Here is an 18,463-nt window from a genome sequence, read left to right on the forward strand (position 1 = left end):
GATGTTTGAGTTGAATGCCCAAACTGGTGGATGTTAGAATGGGCTTTCTGATGCGTGTCGTCGGACTTGTTTGGTGGTATGGCTTGAAAGTGACAACACCTTCAACCCGCATAACAATTGCGTCCGTATTGCTTAATCCACTTCATAGCGCATGGATAAGGAGAGTCAGGATGAGGCCCGAATATTATGTCAAATTTGTCACTGCTATTGTCCCGTACGGGCCGAGATTTGCTGAAGGTTCCGCTTGGTGAGGACGCTAATTGTCGATAGTGAGAAGAAGGTCTGTTAGGCAACTTGGCATTTCCCGGGGACCAAGATTCAGGAAATGAATGCAGAATGAACTTTTTCTGTACCTGCACTAAATAGCAGAGGTTTCCAGATAAAATTTTATTGTTGGGTTTGCGAGGGCTTGTGTGAGCTGAAAGTGATACGGGAGAGAAGGCCGAGTGCAACTAGAATAATCCCGGCGCTTCGAGTTTGCGAGCAGGCAACGCAGCGTCTCTGGTCCCATTCATGTTTCGTAGCTCTCATTAGTAGATAAACATCGGGCAATAAGACATTTTGATACTCGCTAGAAAAACGTGAGTAGGTCTTTGCGAAGTACGACATGAATGTGCAGGCCGAAAATCTTGAAGAACCTGGACGCTTTGGGAACCCAAGAGCGGCTAGAGGCCGCATGCGATTCCAAACATCAGTAAGTTTCTCTGTGGCGAGCTGATAAACGCTGAATTGGTACACCGATTGGAGATCTTTGACGGTAACAGTGGACTATAGACGGGAAGTCAAGATAGGCAAATCGCCTGATGAGGCTGAAAAATTATCGATGATTGTCGTGTCGGGCAGATTGCTCTGGAGGCCTTCGGTGAGTCAAGCGAGAGTTCAGCTCATAGGGCGCTGAAAAGGAAGCGCGGGTATTATTGAGGCGATTCCGAAGAGATCACTTATCTTCGCTACTCGTAGTCCAGTGAAGAAAAGTGCGCGGGACTGAAGACGCCAAGATATAATTTCAATATATGCAGCGAAAGGCCGTTTCAACACGCTTTCAGGAAACATTTCTCAGCTCATAAATTGACCGCTCTTTCGTTGCTAGTTATTGTTGTTGCTGCTGTTGAATGAGACATGATGTGTGATGACAATTTCCAAGCGCTTTAGTTGTTGGTATTGAAGTTTGCGAGCAATCATGAAGGAGCACGTATTTCCAGGAACCAGGAAGGGTATCGGCGAGTTACTTCCGAAAAGTCCGATCGTCTCCTGTTCCTGAAAAGGGAGCCATTTTTAGGAGGTCGCTAAGAGAACTAGACTGGAACCCAGGCGGATCTGCTAGGTGCGGAAGATTAAATAGCGAGCACTGATTTGGCGCCAGAAGTAACCGAAAAGGGTGGTAGGAAACGAATGAGAGGTTCGAGATTCCCTCTAAAATCCGTAGCACTATTGCATGTCAACGCACACCGTCAAAGATTCGCTGAAAGACAAAAGTCAAAGTCACCTAAAGGGGCGATTTCGAAGCTACCTTTTTTGCCATTGGTCAATATCTGCAAGAATTCGAGATTGGCCCTGTCTGCTGTGTGGACCGGCTGGGCGGAAGAATCTATGGATGCAGAGAGGCAATAATAATACCAAACTCTCACCTTTCGCCAAGTCCATTATATCGAAATGAAGCTGCAAACGCCGAGAACAGTCAGGCTTGAGGCTCTGGTTTTGAATGACCTGCGTTACGGCATTGGGTATCTTAGGTTCAGCAATCATACCCTCTGCCGTCAAAGGGCAAACCCGTGGGTTTCTGGTGTGCATTTTCGTTGTGATTTCATTTCCACAAGGCCCACCAAGGTTCGAGTAGCTGCTCAGACACTCTTAGACTGTAAGAGAACTTCAAAGTACTTATCAGCCCGTGAGTTAGTGATAGTAACGTAGGGATCATCAGGAATGAGGAGCTCCCGAAGAAGGCTAAAATTACCTGCACCATACAATTGTATATCTGGTTCTGAACAACACTTGTTGGCTCTGAGTAGCATGGCAGTCCGTTACCCGTGTCCGTTATCAAGCTAGTTGTTGTATCTGCTTGTCAAACGAAATTCGATATGACGATAGATCTGTAGATCTCTATGTATACTTAGGGATCTCCGAGCAGGGTTGAAGGAACAAACCGATAAGCAAAATATGCCGAAAAAAGCAAAGTCGATGAAGAATGATTTGGTATTCCGTGTTGGCACCAGGGGCAGTTGAGGACCGAGAGATGATGACCCACATCAGAACCTTATCACAGCTCCTTGCTCGAGGCCCCTGCCAGACGTGCCATGCCTCGGACCAAGCCCAGCCAGGTGGCCCACTACGAGAACAAACAGAGGAGGTCAAAACTGCAAGCAGAATAATACGGAAGTAGCTACTGATCTAGCTGCCTCTTTAGGTTCTGCATTGCATGGCGGGCTGCGACTTAGGAAGAATGGTGAGAAAGGGGTATTCAAGAAATGATAGTTTGAGGAATGGTCATAGTATTGGTCATGCCAGGAGATTCCTGGCATGAACGAATAGAAGATTGCAATTCAACGAATTGCTAGAGCAAGGAAAACTGGTCGGCCGTCGCACCCGGGTGCTTGTGAGAGATCCATGACTTGTCACTGCCAGCGATGAAGTCGAAAAAAGCATCTGCAGTGGAATATGCTGTATACGGATGGATTGGTTACATTTGCATCGGCCATCTGAAAGCTGCTTCAGCGCCTCCCCGGCGCGTTCGGTAGGCACAACTGTATGTTGTGGGCGGTTCTTCGTGTGCAAGTGTAAGTAAAGTTGTACTCATGAGGCAGAGGGAGGCAGAGTGGAAGAAGGTGGGGTAATCTTAAATGCCCCAGCTCCGAGTCCTCGCTACCCATCCTCCCTTCTCGTGTCTTTTGCTTGTGGCTGCTGCTAAACCTACTTTGCAGATCTATCGTTTCTCAAAATAATAGATTGTCGAAAGGGCTCAAAGGATAGTCAGGGCACGCCAAACCATTACTTATCACTTTATTGCTAGTTTCTCTCACCGTATACTAGCCGTACCGTACCGTCTGGATGAAACCAGCACCAACAACACCAGCTCCTCAGCCGTCAATAATACTCGCGATTAGGTTTTCCACTTCCTATCAGGATCGATTCAACAGAAGCCAGACACACGCTTGACCACCTTCCCAGTTCCCACCTCCCACCTGTCTGCCCAGTGCCCAGGGCTGCCGTCTCGCCCTCGCCTGCCCCTGCTTGCCCGGCCCTGGACGTTTATCCTGGCTCTTGCGGAGCGTTCTCCCCACCAGCGCCATCGCCCATCACCCAGCGCCGCTCCCAGTCCAGCGTCCCAGCTCAGGAAACGAGTTTCTCGCCGCCACGCTAATCCCGTCCCGAATCTGCCCAATTCGATACTTCTCAATCTTTCAATATACACGACCGCCGACCTCCAGCTTCGTCGTTCTACTTTAGAACTTACATTCGTTTTCCAAACCTCCATTTGGGACTGTCACCGTGGTCGAGATCTCGCCCAGCCTCTCACTCAAACGCCCACGCCCGCTCGCTCGCTCGTCGGTATTCTTTACTTGAACCAGACCGCACGCTGCTGGTAGGTGGCCCTCATTAATATATTTCCCCCGCTCGACGCAATCGCTCACCATTCCCAGCATTGACGACCACCACCCCAGCTCAAACATCCTTCAGCTGTCCATGAGATCTATCCACATCTAGTCATTCGCTTCAGAACATACATATACAAGCCCGCCTCGGGTCGAGTACACCTCAAGACTGTACAAGGCATCTTGCTGCCTCGGTCCTTCGTATATATCTAATAGTAAAGCAAGAACACCAACAAGATGGGTCTAGGAAATTACTTCAAGGCCAAGAAGCCAGAGCCGGTTGGGGATGTATCAGAGAAGCCAACATCGGCTTCACCGCAGCCAAGTTACAATATGGAACTCCAGCCACCGCAGTCAAGGTTTGGGTCGTCGGCAAACTCAGTATCCAACGGATCCATACAGAGCTCGACGTTCTTGGACGACATTAAGCACGAGGTAATGGTCAATTACCTCTACCAACAACAATGTGCCCATCTCTGGGTCAGTGACGGAAGCGGAGAGATTGAGGGTGTTCTCCTCAGGAAGTCGAGAAACCAGTACATGGCTTGCCCGCCACAATTAGGCAGTTCCCCCTTCGCCGCGGCATGTGCAGCACTTAATGTTCAGGTAAGACCAACTGCGTGTTTTAAGTATTGTAGTAGTACTAACTCATCCAGTGTGCGATGACCGTCAACTCGAGAGTTATTAAAACCTTCCTCCAATGGTCACCTGATGCCGTCGACGTCCCCTTACTTAATGGTCTTCGCATTCAGATTCTACCAACAATTGATGATCTCCCACGTGCGCGTAAACATCAGTTTGCTGCTTTCGTTGCGTCGGAAGCACTTCTCGTCGTATGGGACGATGAGGCCCTGCACTTGGTACAGCGTGCAAAGGCAATTGAGTCGGAGCTCATGGAATTGGTCTGGAAGACTGGTGATGCTGATGACGAGGAGAAGAAGGACGGCCAAAATGTTGGCGTCTACGAGGTTGACGAGGAGACCGGAGAGTACATTCCAGAGAAGCGTGGCCTGCACCTGCAAAACACCGTTCTGGTGGCCTTGACACTTATTCTCATCATGGTATCGCTCGGAGCTGGTGCGCGACAATTGGCCATTGAGGTCGCTGTCGACGGCAGTTATACCCGCCTTGCCCTTCTCCTCCTGACTCCCGTCCAGATTTTCTTCACTCTCTTCTTCGCCCAGGTCATTATCGGATGCTTGGCTCAACTCTTTGGCCCTGTCAAGCAATTGACCATAAACTCCAAGTTCTACTCCGCAAAGGCACCACCTCGCATCCTTGGTGGTTCCCTTCCACACATCACCATTCAATGCCCTGTCTACAAGGAAGGTTTGAGCTCTGTCATCGCACCAACCGTCAAATCCATCAAGCAAGCCATCTCCACATACGAGTTGCAGGGTGGTTCCGCCAACATGTTCGTCAACGATGATGGTCTCCAAATTATTGACGAGGAGGAGCGTCGCGCAAGAATCGAGTTCTACGCTGATCACAGTATTGGATGGGTCGCAAGACCAAAGCACGGTGACAACTTCGTCAGAAAGGGAAAGTTCAAGAAGGTAAGCAATATTTTCGGGTCGTCGGACGTCCCATGATCACACGCCTTCCCCACATTCCTTACCGGAGCCAGACTAACCGTTTTCTTCATAGGCTTCCAACATGAACTTCGCTCTCCACATCTCCTGCATGGTTGAAGAGAAACTTTGCTTAATTCAACGACCTGTCGACTGGACTCAAGCCGATGAAGCTCAAGCCTATGAAAGATGCCTGAAGGAAGCTCTCGAGGACAACGGACGTGCTTGGGCCGATGGAAACATCCGTGTCGGAGATTACATCTTGCTCATTGATTCCGACACTCGTGTGCCAGCTGATTGTCTTTTGGATGCATGCTCCGAGATGGAGCAATCCCCTGAGGTCGGAATCATGCAATTCTCCTCCGGTGTCATGCAAGTCGTCCACACTTATTTCGAAAACGGTATCACTTTCTTCACCAACCTTATCTACACTGCCATTCGATACACCGTCTCCAACGGTGATGTTGCTCCTTTCGTCGGACACAACGCCATTCTTCGCTGGTCCGCCATTCAACAGGTCTCCTACGAGGATGAGGATGGATACGAGAAGTTCTGGTCCGAATCCCACGTGTCCGAAGATTTCGATATGTCTCTCCGTCTTCAGGTCAATGGTTACACTATCCGTCTCGCGGCCTGGGCAGGTGACGGATTCAAGGAGGGTGTGTCTCTTACCGTCTATGATGAACTTGCTCGATGGGAAAAATACGCCTACGGATGTAACGAACTTCTCTTCCACCCTCTCCGAAAGTGGATCTACCGGGGACCATTCACTCCTCTCTTCCGAAGCTTCTTGTTCTCCAACATCCGTTTCACATCCAAGATCACCATCGTGTCCTACATCGGAACTTACTACGCTATCGGAGCCGCCTGGATCATGACTACCGCCAACTACTTTGCCGTCGGATGGTTCAATGGTTACCTGGACAAGTACTACGTTGATTCCTGGAAGGTCTGGTTCTCTATCATTATCGTCTTCAATGGTCTCGGAAATATTGCCCTCGCTATCATGCGATACAGAATTGGTGAACGATCCCTCCTTTACGCAATCTTCGAGAATTTCAAATGGACTCTCATGCTCGCCATCTTCCTCGGTGGTTTGTCGCTCCACGTATCTCAAGCCCTTCTCTCTCACATGTTTGAGATCGATATGACTTGGGGAGCAACCTCCAAGGAAGCTGAGTTCTCCAACTTCTTCATCGAAGTTCCAAAGGTGTTGAAGAAGTTCAAATTTTCCATGATCTTCTCCATCGTTGGCATTGTTGGTATCATCATTCTTGCCACCGCCGACTTTGTCCCATACGATTGGCGCATCAAGGATTTCGTCGCTATTCTTCCTATGGCCACTGTCACCGCAAGTCACTTGCTCTTGCCGCTCGCCTTGAACCCCGCCCTCATGACCTTCTCTTGGTAAATACACCTACCTCGCAGCTTTTGTTACCGTTCGCATTGCTTTACGCCAACTACCCTGGATGAGTCAGGGGAAAAGCATATTCCCCGCCCTGGAGTCCGGCATTTCATTTATTGTACATGAGAGGAGGTTGCATCATAATCTTGCATGAAATCAAGACACGATCCTACTTTGGGAAGAAGATCTCTTAATTGTTTTATTTGATATAATAACGTCTTTGGGGCAAGATATTTGCAACCCATCTCGTCACTTTTTTTCTTTCACGTTCAAAATCTACTCGACGGGAAGAATTGGCCCACTACACTGGATCATGGAGTTTGAAGAAGGTTGGGTAATCCCTCTGTTTGAAGGGATGGATTTGAATATACATATATAGGCTTACGCTCGTTACTTCGTGGTTGATGATTGGGATGATGAAGGGAGGCCAATGGCCTGGAAACAGGGGAACATGGAATTTGATGGTGGAAAGAAAGGGTTGGGGTGTACATAGAACCTTTAAATTAATGTTTTTGGTATGAGAAGGGATTCCAGTACAATCGTTATTGTCCAAAAAAATTCTATACTTCAGTTCTCAACACATGAAGTGATTCGATTTGATTTTAATGTCACCAGAAAGCTTTACCAAAAGATGAGCACCGGCGTTCGTTCGTGTTCTGGAATCACTGCCTCTGCGTCTTATAGCGGTGTGTGTACTAACGGATCAATTTGGCCAGCTCACTGGATTGTATTTTTCAAGAACTCGTATACCAGCATACCGGAGATACTCCTTGGCCAACTCACTGAATGAACTTCACGAGCAGCGGAACGAAAACCTCCCGAGCGTCAGACCAACGTGATGACGATCGCTGTATTGCGTTCATAGGTCATGGGCTTATCTACTCCCCTGGAGGAAATCCAGGGCTGGGAGCTTGACCTTGGTTGTATCTCATGGGTTGTTGGGAGTTGGGATGGATATGTTATTGCAGGGTCAGAGTAGTTTAGTGGGAGGTCGGGTTCAGGTTGTGGTTTAAGGTAGCAGATAGCAGAAGACTAATCTTTGCAGGAGTGCAAGGTAAGATGACAAACTTTACAAGTAGAAGATCAGCGGTAAGGCAGAAGATGCAGGCAACTAGATTCCAGAAGTTCGTCGCTCCCATGAAACTCAATTGTTGGAAAGGAGCGTAACACTCCCTTTTTTGGAAGATTAGAGACGCTGATAGTTCAGGGGCGTAGCGTATGTCTCATTAAACTTATCTTGGTGGTGGATTTGGGTATTGAAGGGCACGCAAGGGTTCTTTTTTTAACGGTACGAAAGCGACTTATGATTTAGATGACGGTGCTAGAAAATGATAATCTTGGAATAGTACAAAGTCAGCAACAACAACCCCTCCACCAAGCCATCATGCACCAACTCGTGGGGGTTACGGGATCTCCACCGTTGGGAGGCGTTTCTGGGATCTGCTGAAGGGGAGATGGGTGGGAAAGGGTCGTTATCTTGTGGCGATGACTGCATTTTGGTTCCGACGTTTCGCAGCGAGAAGTTGGGCCAGGGACCTACGAGAATAGAGACCAGAGAACACGAAGGATATGTTGTTGGAAGTTCGGGAGATGTGCCGAAGATCCAGATCTTTGAGTACGGGAATAGAATTTTTTTGGCAGAGAGGGTTCGGGATATCCTTGCTGTGTGGTGGTGGAAACGTATACTATCGTATCAGAAGTAAGGAAATCATGTTGGTGTCTGCATGTTCTCGTATTCAACATGTGGTTGTTTTTGGTGTAACAGCTGGCGAGAATACCGGGAAGGGCAGGCAGTGGAGACCTAGAAGATAGGTGATGTACAACATATGTACCAGATCAATAATATCTTGAAAGAGATCCCGCGAGGATGGACCTCGGGTCGTTATGCAAGATGTGTTGTGAATGATATCTTGGTTTAATATGCAGGTAGCATGTATTGGGGGGGTCATAAGTGGGATGCGAGTTGCAGTTGCAGTCGTGTGGGAATCGTTGGGATGGGTCTTCAGCTGGGACTTGGAGATACTTGAGATGGTGGAAGATACTTTGAGGATATGTCGAAAACGGTGGTATGATCTTGAATGCCACATCGGGAGTTGAGTGAGTGAGTGTATTTTACGGTGAGATGAGGATTGCACATGTTTCACCCGACTGACTGCATCGGCGAGAACTGTCTGTTTGGGGCTAGATAAACCTGGATTTCCTTAGCTGGGTGCTAAGTCAGTCGTATTTAGCATCGCAATAAACTATGCTCTAGAATCATTGCGGGTATGGTAGCTGTCAACAATGAATAGTTCGAAGCGTAGGCAGACTACTATCCCCGCCTAGAACATCACAGCTCAGTCCAGTTCACGGGTATCGACAAGCGAGACGCAAATGATCTCCCCAAGGTTATCATCCCGAGGGATCAACCGCTGAACCGTACCGCACCGCTGCCGTGCTGATTCCATATTATCGTTGGCCTCGGGGAGGTAAGCACCTTGAATCATCGACACCTGAGATGCCATCTCAAACCCAACCAGGGCACAATTCGACAAAGGTGGGATGTGCGATTCCATGGGAAGGGGTGGCTTCAGCCCCCAAACCAGCTGTCCACTATCCTAGTCTAGACTCGTGACTGCACCATCCCCTCGGTCGCCCAGCGCCTAGCGTGCCAAGTACACAACTTCCTCAACTGCCTCACTTAATAGGAGACCGTGAAGCCAGGGAAATGCAAAGGCTTCAATAGTGCAACAGTCAAGTTTCTGAATAGTGCCAGATCATTCGAGGTTGTTGTGCACCACGATGGGTACCTACCTCCCCATCTCCCACCCCCGCTCGTGTTGACGGCTGCTGGAATATATCCCTGCCGCGTTCGTTTTCGCTCGTGTTACACCGTACCTGATCTCTACCGTCGTTTTCCTGTCGTGTTTTCATATTTTTGTTTTGTTTGTTCGTGAGCCATCTTTCGAGCGCCGTCAATTGAGTTGGGAATCTGAGATACAAACACGATGAGGACGCAGAGATGGACGACCACGCTTGCTGCGGCTTTAGGCTGTTTAGTGCCAGATGTCAGAGCTCAGACGGGGTCGTTGAAGGATCTGGGGAGCTTGTTGGCGAGTCAGAAGAATTTGACGACGTTTTATAGCTTGATACAGGTATGTGATGTGATTTCTTTGGGGTGCGTTTACGATGTATTGATCTTGGTATGGAATTATGAGCGGATTATGTGATTGCGAGAGCTGGAAATGGTGGTTCAATTGCAGATGTTGCGTTGGTGATGTTCAACCGTATTGGTGATGCTAAAACAAGATGTTGCAGCTCAATTGCGCTGAATTGAGCAGACAACAGGACCTCAGACTGTTAAAAGCAAAGTACTAACCCATAACAGAAATACCCTCAGATCTTGTTCCAATTGCCATCACAAGATGGCGTAACTGTAAGTTTGACCCTCGATGTGCTTATAATTGAGACTAACGAGTAACGAGATCCTCGCGCCAAATAATGATGCGTTCGAAAAGATTCCTTACACAGAATTAAACGCCGCCTTTGCAAATAATGATCAAACCATCATTACAAATGTTCTCGAATACCACATTCTCTCAGGCTCAAAGACGGCCGCTCAATTAATCCCAGGAGCTCCTGTATTTATACCAACATTATTGACGAACCCCTCCTTTTCAAATGTATCAGGTGGAGCGACTGTAGAGAATGTGAAGCAGGCTGGAGATGTGGTGGTTTTTGTAAGCGGAAAAGGAAGCAGGAGTACAGTAACACAACCGGTATACTCGCATTTCAACCACAAAACCACTAAGTACATTTCTTCTAACATTTTCAGGACCTCGAATTCAACGGCGGCTACGTCCAAGTAATCGACTCTCTCCTCATCCCCCCCGCCAACCTCACAACCACAATCGAATCCTTCAACCTAACCTCCTTCGAAGGCGCCCTCTACCAAACAAACAAACTCACAAACTACACTACCACCCCCAACAGCACCATCTTCGTCCCCCAAAACGACGCCTTCCAAGCCCTCGGCCCAGCCATCGCAAACATGACCACAGACCAACTCTCCGCAATCCTAGACTACCATCTCATCCCCTCCCAAGTCCTCTACACCCCCAACCTCACAAACGGATCCACCTTCGTCACCGCAAACGGCGGCAAAATCACCGTCCGTCAAGGCGGCAATAACCTCTACATCAACAGCGCGCAGCTCTTAAACGCCAACATCCTCATCGCGAACGGCGTGTTGCATACCATTGACAACGTGCTCAACCCAGCCGGTCCAGACGCCCTCCCGAACCCGCAAATCGCGTCCCAAGGCCCGGTCTTTGCGTCCGCGGAGCGCGCGAGCAATTTGCCGTTTACGAGCGCGATTCCGTGCACGAGTTCGTGTCCGGTGTCGTCTGTGACGAGTGCGTCGGCTTCTGTGACGGGTGAGGGAGTGGCGGCGACGAGAACGAGTGTGAGGAGTAGCGCGACGGCGGTTAGTTCGAGTAGCAGTCGTGCTGGTGTGGCGAGGGCGAGGGAGACGGGGTTGGGGGGTGTGGGGTTGGTTATGGCGGTTGGAGGGGCGGTGCTGATGATTTGAGTGCTCAACATACACGTTACGGGTGGACAGTGGGTAGTTTCTTTATATATACCATGGAATTTGAATTGGGATGGGGAGTTTTGTTAGATTGTGGATGGGGAAGGGGATGGAAAAGGCATGGGATTGGGGGAGTATAATTATAATTTTGATTTCTTCTTTAATGATATTAATCTGGTGGGGATTAGATAATGTTAAATTCTAGATATTTACCATGATCGATATCTCTGAGTCTGGCATGGCACAGCCTGACCTCGTACTCTTAATCCCGAAGTACCGGGATGGAATAGTGGATCTCATTTTTGAGGCATCGGATGAGGATAAAAACTATATCAATAGTATGTTTTCACGATCCATTAGAAGAAACTGAAATTATAAAACGGAAGGACTTACGCAGACCAACAATTGATGGTACAGTAGAAGGGTGGTGTCACTCTCATACACAAGTAAGTAAACCCCCCAAAACGAAATCGAAAAAGCAGATCCCTCCTCGTTCGCCCAGATGCCATCTCCTTGACTTTCGTAGCTCGTTGTAGATGGAATTTCTTTCCTGCGAAGGGACAGAGAGGGATTAGAGGAGCTGGGTTGTGAATGCGGATGACTGGTTGTGGTTGAGTGAAAGTATCTATTTGAGTTGAGGAGTTTGGTTTGTTGTATTACCTTAATTTTCTCGCTTAGATTGTTATACTCACTTGAGTTATTGGATTTACTTAGAGTTTTATATATACTTAAATAACTAAACTCCGGTAAATAGTTTTATCTACTTCAACTATTATACTCGTTTAAATCAGGGCTCTGCTAAATCTCAATCGCCTCTATAATAAATCTCAATCGTTACCTAATTTTCCGCAACTCTCTCTCTATACATTACCTCGAAAAACAGATTTAATTAAAAACCCCACCTCTTTACCTTATTATAGATATAATTATTTTCTAATTAAAGCAAGACATTTTTTAACTCTTAACCTTATAATAAGTAGCGACTTTTATACGTTTTACTACTTATATATATCTCGGCCTCTTAGTCCTACTAATCTTTTAGATATTCTCGAAAGTGACTAAGAGAGCTGTTACTACTAATTCTAGATTCTTAGTATTATATACTAAGTATCTACTGGACATCGTCGTCTGTCATTCGACGATTGAGAATTCTTAAAATTGCGATTGAGGTTTAGCGGACTACTTAAATTGTTATACTTACCTAATCCAAACTTGCTCATTTATTAGCCTCTCATCTCAAGTCACTCAGCTCTTTAAACTGCCTCAATCCACCAAGCCTACCCAAGTCATCGTACTCCCTCAACTCAACAGTTTACCCACCTCATTCCAGCCAACTCAGTTAGCTCAAGACCACTCCCATCGTCAATTTATAACGGAGGAATAGTATTCTAACTAACTGACGAGTCACCCTCTCATATTCCATGTCTTATCCACCATCTTCACCGACCATACCGAACCCAAAATCCCTTCTCAAAAACCTAGCACCTCACATTCGACTGCAGAAATCCGAACACGAATGTGTTTTACAATAACCACACTATCACGTCTAGCGCTGAGTGCCCACCTCAATCACGTACTCGTTGGTTTTCCACTCAGTCAAAAATTCCCACCAAAAAAGACCAGTTTGCAGATGATTTGCTTATCCCTTCCAGGTGCGGTCAAGCTCAGACGCCTCAAATTGCACGTTTAAGAATCTAAGCTATCGCTTAGCCGAGAATTGAACACTTCAGATCCGCGTACAGGGCGAGTCGCTCTTGATCTAGAGGGTTGGGAGCAAAATAAGGGAAGGCAGATCTATCTAGTTAATAGCGTGTTCTAACTAATTTTCTGAGGCCGGAGGGAAACTGTGCGGGTTGGTAGTGTAAGGGGGGCTTTGACTGATTTGTAATAGCATGAAAAGATCGATCTGATACCACGTCAGATGTCATACATGTCTCGAATTCAACCAAAGACAACGCTCAGAATCCCAAAGTCAACGCCCTCTAGCATTGCAAACACGACGAGGGGGAAATAGGCGTGATGCGTAACGATGTGTTTACCACGAGTTTACTAAATGATGCAGCGAAATCAGGTTTATCATGGAAACTCGACGAATCGGAAGTGAGAGGGGGGGATTTCATTTTGTGGTATGGATGAGTGGTATGGGTACGTACAGCTTCGAGATTCTAGCCGCGCAAGTCATGCGTTGGAAGGGATGAGTGAGGTAGGCAGGTTTGAGAGCCTGTGAACTTGCTTGGGTGAGTAACACGGACCGCATGATCAGAAAGACGAAAGCTTTAGAGAGTAATCCTCGATATTCGACCAGCCTCATCTGAGTTCAGGGGTTCTGAACCAGCAAAAGCCTCACAATCCTTTGACGTGATTCGAATAACACCGTGCCGAGACGATGAGTGGACCACAAAGGATATCTTGATGTGTTCTTAAGAGGAGAGAGAGAGATGTTGCTGGAGCTTGAAATGGGGTAGATGGAGTAGAAGTATAATAGGACATGTGCGGAGAACTGTGAGATTGATATCTTATTTCCAAATTCGAGGGGAGATGAGATGAAGCTTGAACAAAGACACAGTGGCTATGTGTAGTTATAACGATTTTTGGATAAAATGAATTGAACGATCTCATAACACATTAACATTAGGTATCCATATATACAACCCCTCCCCCTCCGACTTCCCCTCTCACATCCCCTACTGCACAACCTCCAAAATCCCCACCCCACTAAGCGTATTCGCATCACTCACCTTCGCCGCCTCCCCATCCGCCGTACTAAGCACCACATACACCTGACCCACCGCCCCCTTAGGAATCATATCGATCTTGAAATCCCCCGCATCACCCCTCGTCGTTCTCACCTTGACATAATACGTATCCAGACCCGAGAAGAAGACCGCGTAGACGGGTGTATCAGCCGTGATCAAACCCGCTTTAACGCCATTCTTCATCGCGCCCGAGAAAGTCACGGGCGAGGAGCCGGCCGTGTAGGCGTAGCGACTCGCCTCAAGCTTCAAGGCAGGGAAGGCTTTGAAGGGCGGTGAGATGGTGGGGTCGTTTGGCGCGAACCCGGTGATGAATTGTGCGGCTAGGGAGAAGACTTGGTTGAAATCTAAGGGGGTGTCGAAGGGTTTCGGGAACGGGGATTGCGCGAGGGAAGCGCGGATGTATGAGGAGTGGCGGGATTCGACGGTTAGGATGGAGCCGGCGACGGTGAGGTAGGCTTTGTTGGCGATGGCTTGGGCGGCGCCGAGGTAGGCGGAGACGCCGACGCCTTCGAGGACCGAGGCGAGGGTGACGAAGGACTTTACGTCTGTGGAGGGGAAGGAGTATTTGGCTTCGGTGACGGGTTGGGCTTTGGCGGCGGTGAGAGCGCCGGAGAGGAAGGATACGTGGGTCTGAGTTGTTAGAATGAGGATACGGAAGATGAGGAGGAGGACCTACTTGTTCATCGTAGTAGATTTCTTTGAGGTTCTTGTAGAAGGGGTCTGGGAAGCCGGCCTCAATGAATTGGGCTTGGGTGTAGTTTGCTAATCCTTCCTGGTAGAACTTGCGCTCGAGATACTCGAGGGTAAGAGCGTAGTTTAGGATTGTAACGTCTCCGCCTGGAGGAGCGTTGAAGCCCATAGCATATTCGGCACGCTTCTCAATGGGAGAACCGAGAACGATGCTAGCTCCAGCAAGGAGAGAAGTGACGAATGAGTAACGCATGATGAAGTATAAAGAAGATGATTGAGATTGATAGACGAGGAAGACAAGAGATGAAACAGATTTTATAGAAACGAATGGCCATGGTACATATACTTGTTTGGCAAATACCATTTTACTAGGCCAAAGCCACAATATGTTGAAGTCCATCATCGATGCGGGGGATCCTCACAAGGGCGATCATTCTTTGGGACTTGATGAACAGTCCCTGTCATTCCATAACTGAATTAGGGGTCTCATTAACGTAATTCCGACACTATTGAGTATCTGGAAGTTCTCCTTTCCGTGCTCAGTACAGAAGTGATCGTATAGAAATGATCTAACTCTAACGGGTCAGCTAAGTATGACATGGGTGGTCGTCTGGGAGGGGAAGGTGCATTCATTTCCTCCACATTAAGGAACTTCCCATATCCTCATCTCCGATTCATTAGGTTACAAGAAGTCTCTAAGGGAGATTGTGCTAAACCATAAGATCAAGCGATACATTTTTGGCCGTAGTTGTGCAAAGTGTAGTGGTCTCTATTATCACATCAAGAAATAGATACACAAATGTTGTAAGGTACATTTGAGTACAAGGAGAACTCAGCGCAGTCAGCCGTTCGAGATTGGACCCTGCAAACCCAAGAAGTACAGATACGAAAAGGAGGTACTAGCTGGAATCCACTTGTCATCCCCAGAAATGGAATTACTTAGCTCAATTTTCCTCTAATGTCGAGGGGTCTTAGTTCCTGAGTGACGATGTGGCGCCCAATCATGATTTAGAGAAATCCTCAATTTGACGAAAAAAGAACGCTATTGACAGGTCCGAAATTCTGGATAATTTCAAAAATGCCAACTGTAATGTGCGTTTCCCAATTGGGATACACCAAATTGAAGCTTAACTTTAGCCTTTGTACTAATGAGAAATGTGGTGGTGGTGGTGGCAGCCGTCGCAGGGATCGACACTCATGGCAGCTGCGGAATAGATCAGATCCGAGGATTCAAGGCGGAAGTCTAGAATTCCGAACATGAAAATATGATTATCAATTTCCTGTAGCTCACAAAGTTTGTGCGCATATTTTGTTCGTCATGGTTGACAGTTGGATCATCGTGACTTGCCAGCGGGGAACAGTCAAGAGTCCACAGAATAAAATATTATATCGTTACTTGTACGAGTTAGCACCATGAAGCTCGAGTCAAATAGCTATTGAGCGGATAAACTCTATGGGCGATCTCGATAATGCATCCAGAAGTTTCCCGATCATAGGTCTTACAATGCACCCGGATCTGTGGAGATCATCACACTGTCTCGATATATCTCCGAACCTCCCTTAATGAATGTCAGTATAACTAAATTAGCTGGACTTCTTGTGAGAATAACATACCAGTCTGTTACCGCCTCGTCCCACAATCTGATTTCATGCTCTCTTGTCCCGGCATAGTGCTCAACAAACTCATCGCCAAACACCTCTCGAGCAACACTTTCTGGTCTTGCAAACCTCTCAGTTGCTTCCTTGAGACTTTTCGCGAGCCTGACGCCTGGGTCGGCTTTTCCACCAACATCCTGTCCCTTTCCAAGTGGTGGTTGTTTGATTTCCAATTTCTTCTCCACACCTCTCCAGCCTAAAGCGAGAATGGCAGAAAGAACATAGAATGGATTCGCATCTGCTCCTGGAACTCGCACTTCAAAACGAGTGGCTCCTGGTTTCGACGTTGGTGGTGCAATTAGTCTAATGGAAGCAGCTCGGTGCTCCAATCCCCAAGATACTGTCACAGGCGCCCAAAAGTTCTCGACAAGGCGTTTATACGAATTCACAGTAGGTGCAACGAGTGGCATAACATCTGGCAGACCCTCTAAGAGACCAGCAAGGAAATGTCGTCCCATATCTGATAGGTTCTCGATGTCTTTCCATGGCGCATTGGTATCCTTTTGTTCGCGAAAGAAGAGATTCTTTCCCTCTTCGTCAACAATTGAAATATGCATGTGACCACTGTTTCCTGGCAGACCTTGCCGTGGCTTTGCCATAAAACATGGTGTGATTCCGTATTTGGTAGCGACTGATTTTACAACATATCTACACGCAAAATTAGTTCGGGAGCAGAGAGCATAGGTTGGGGCTACTGACTTGAATAGACTTGCTTTATCTGCCATTTGCTGGATCTCTCCAAACGACAGGGCGGCTTCAAACACTCCAGGTCCACTTTCTGTATGCCAGCCTTCTATTCCGCAGTTGAACTTTTCGCACGCATCAAATATCCCATAATAATAATCTTGATTGTGTACAGGCCTGGTCAAACTGTATCCAAACATACCCTCAGTCAACGATGGAAGCGAGTTTACTGGGTTATTCTGGAGGAAAGTTGCCGTTGACGAGTTATTTCGTTCCGCGAGGGGGCCTTCTGGATTGTTGGAGGGTGCTTTGAATTGGAAGAACTCGTACTCGGCTTGACCAGTTAGCAGATATACATGCCGCTTGGATATATCGACTTACCTCCAGCCATAGCACCTAGTCCTTTTGCTTGGATCTTCTCCAAAGCAGTCTTTAGTAGACCTCGCGGGCACACACTCACTGGCTCTTGACTATCTGGGTCAAAGAAGCTGACCAGGAAGAACGGAACATTGTCCTCCCAAGGAATCCTCCTGAAGCTGCTAAGATCTGGAATGGCAATAATATCATGGTATCCATTTTCAGCGTTGCTAATCTTCAATTCTTTGAAATAGGTCTGATCATGCATATCCCATCCGAAGATCACAGAGCAGAACCCAAAACCTTCTTTGGCAATACCTAGAAACTTCTTCTTGGAAATCAATTTCCCGCGAAGCATTCCATCGACGTCGATACCGGCGAGTTTGACCTTGGTATCATTTTCGAGGATCTTGGGCAACGACTCGAGCGTTATCTTGACTTCCTTTCCGTCCGACATCTTGTAGAATTGAGGGGTTCGGCGATGTTGTTGGAGGCTTTGGCGGATGGAGTCGGCGAGTCCGTAATCTGCAACTCGAAGCAGAAGGTGGAGCAGTACACGGAAACAGAATTGGTATTCGTTGGTTGTACAAATGATGGTATCGCGGGATGGATCTTGTGGTGTTGTGCGACAGTTGCTTCGCGTTGCTTCGGCTTGGGGACCACAGAGGGGCTGCTTGCTGCTGCGATAAGAGCTTGATCCCTGGGATGCTTAGCAGGTTTTCAGGGAGAGCTCCCTGCAGCCAATCAGTAGGAGGTGCTGGAGCATCCCTGGACCACCTTCGTCATCGGCTTCGTGAAATCGGTATGCACATTGTGTCGGGCAGAGTTCCGAAATGTTATATCTTCATGTCCAACGTTGCTCTGGTTCTTCGGTGACATTTGTCCAGCATGGACGGTCCACGCCATGACTATCGGCGATACTTCGTCTGCGTGTCAGTGTCAGTGTCCACGCAGCTAACCTTCGCGCGACAACGGGATGCTAGCTAGAAAGTGTCGGCCTCGAGTCGGGAATCCTACACCGCATTGAGAACAAATCGCTGTGCTCCTCAACCCCCTCCTCATGTGACCGACACGCGTGGCTACTGCATTGGTGACAATTCTTTCTTTGACACATCAAAGAATGGTTCAGCGGTTACGAGCACAGAAAGGGGAACAGAACATTGACTCGTGATAGAGTTTGTGGTCAA

General features: G+C 47.7%; 4 protein-coding genes across 4 annotated transcripts; 2 read left to right on the forward strand and 2 right to left on the reverse strand.

The window, feature by feature from the left end:
• Positions 1 to 3,827: 3,827 nt before the first annotated feature.
• GLAREA_02624 (Nucleotide-diphospho-sugar transferase) lies at positions 3,828 to 6,572 on the forward strand (the record flags this gene model as incomplete). Its single annotated transcript, XM_008087710.1, has 3 exons — positions 3,828 to 4,196; positions 4,247 to 5,146; positions 5,238 to 6,572. 3 exons carry the CDS (start codon positions 3,828 to 3,830, stop codon positions 6,570 to 6,572), a joined length of 2,604 nt encoding a protein of 867 aa, XP_008085901.1.
• Positions 6,573 to 9,553: 2,981 nt separating this feature from the next.
• GLAREA_02625 (FAS1) lies at positions 9,554 to 11,136 on the forward strand (the record flags this gene model as incomplete). Its single annotated transcript, XM_008087711.1, has 4 exons — positions 9,554 to 9,700; positions 9,934 to 9,981; positions 10,031 to 10,285; positions 10,381 to 11,136. 4 exons carry the CDS (start codon positions 9,554 to 9,556, stop codon positions 11,134 to 11,136), a joined length of 1,206 nt encoding a protein of 401 aa, XP_008085902.1.
• Positions 11,137 to 13,817: 2,681 nt separating this feature from the next.
• On the reverse strand, positions 13,818 to 14,832 carry GLAREA_02626 (Ferritin-like protein; the record flags this gene model as incomplete). Its single annotated transcript, XM_008087712.1, has 2 exons — positions 13,818 to 14,519; positions 14,566 to 14,832. The coding sequence occupies 2 exons, from the start codon at positions 14,830 to 14,832 to the stop codon at positions 13,818 to 13,820; spliced, it is 969 nt and encodes a 322-aa protein (XP_008085903.1).
• A 1,275-nt stretch (positions 14,833 to 16,107) lies between these two features.
• On the reverse strand, positions 16,108 to 18,182 carry GLAREA_02627 (Glutamine synthetase/guanido kinase; the record flags this gene model as incomplete). The annotated part of the gene is made up of 5 exons (XM_008087713.1): positions 16,108 to 16,138; positions 16,194 to 16,883; positions 16,935 to 17,253; positions 17,301 to 17,976; positions 18,054 to 18,182. The coding sequence occupies 5 exons, from the start codon at positions 18,180 to 18,182 to the stop codon at positions 16,108 to 16,110; spliced, it is 1,845 nt and encodes a 614-aa protein (XP_008085904.1).
• Positions 18,183 to 18,463: the final 281 nt, after the last annotated feature.

This window comes from Glarea lozoyensis (genome assembly GCF_000409485.1).
Source record: "Glarea lozoyensis ATCC 20868 chromosome Unknown GLAREA6, whole genome shotgun sequence".
NCBI classification, from domain to species: Eukaryota; Fungi; Ascomycota; class Leotiomycetes; order Helotiales; family Helotiaceae; genus Glarea; species Glarea lozoyensis.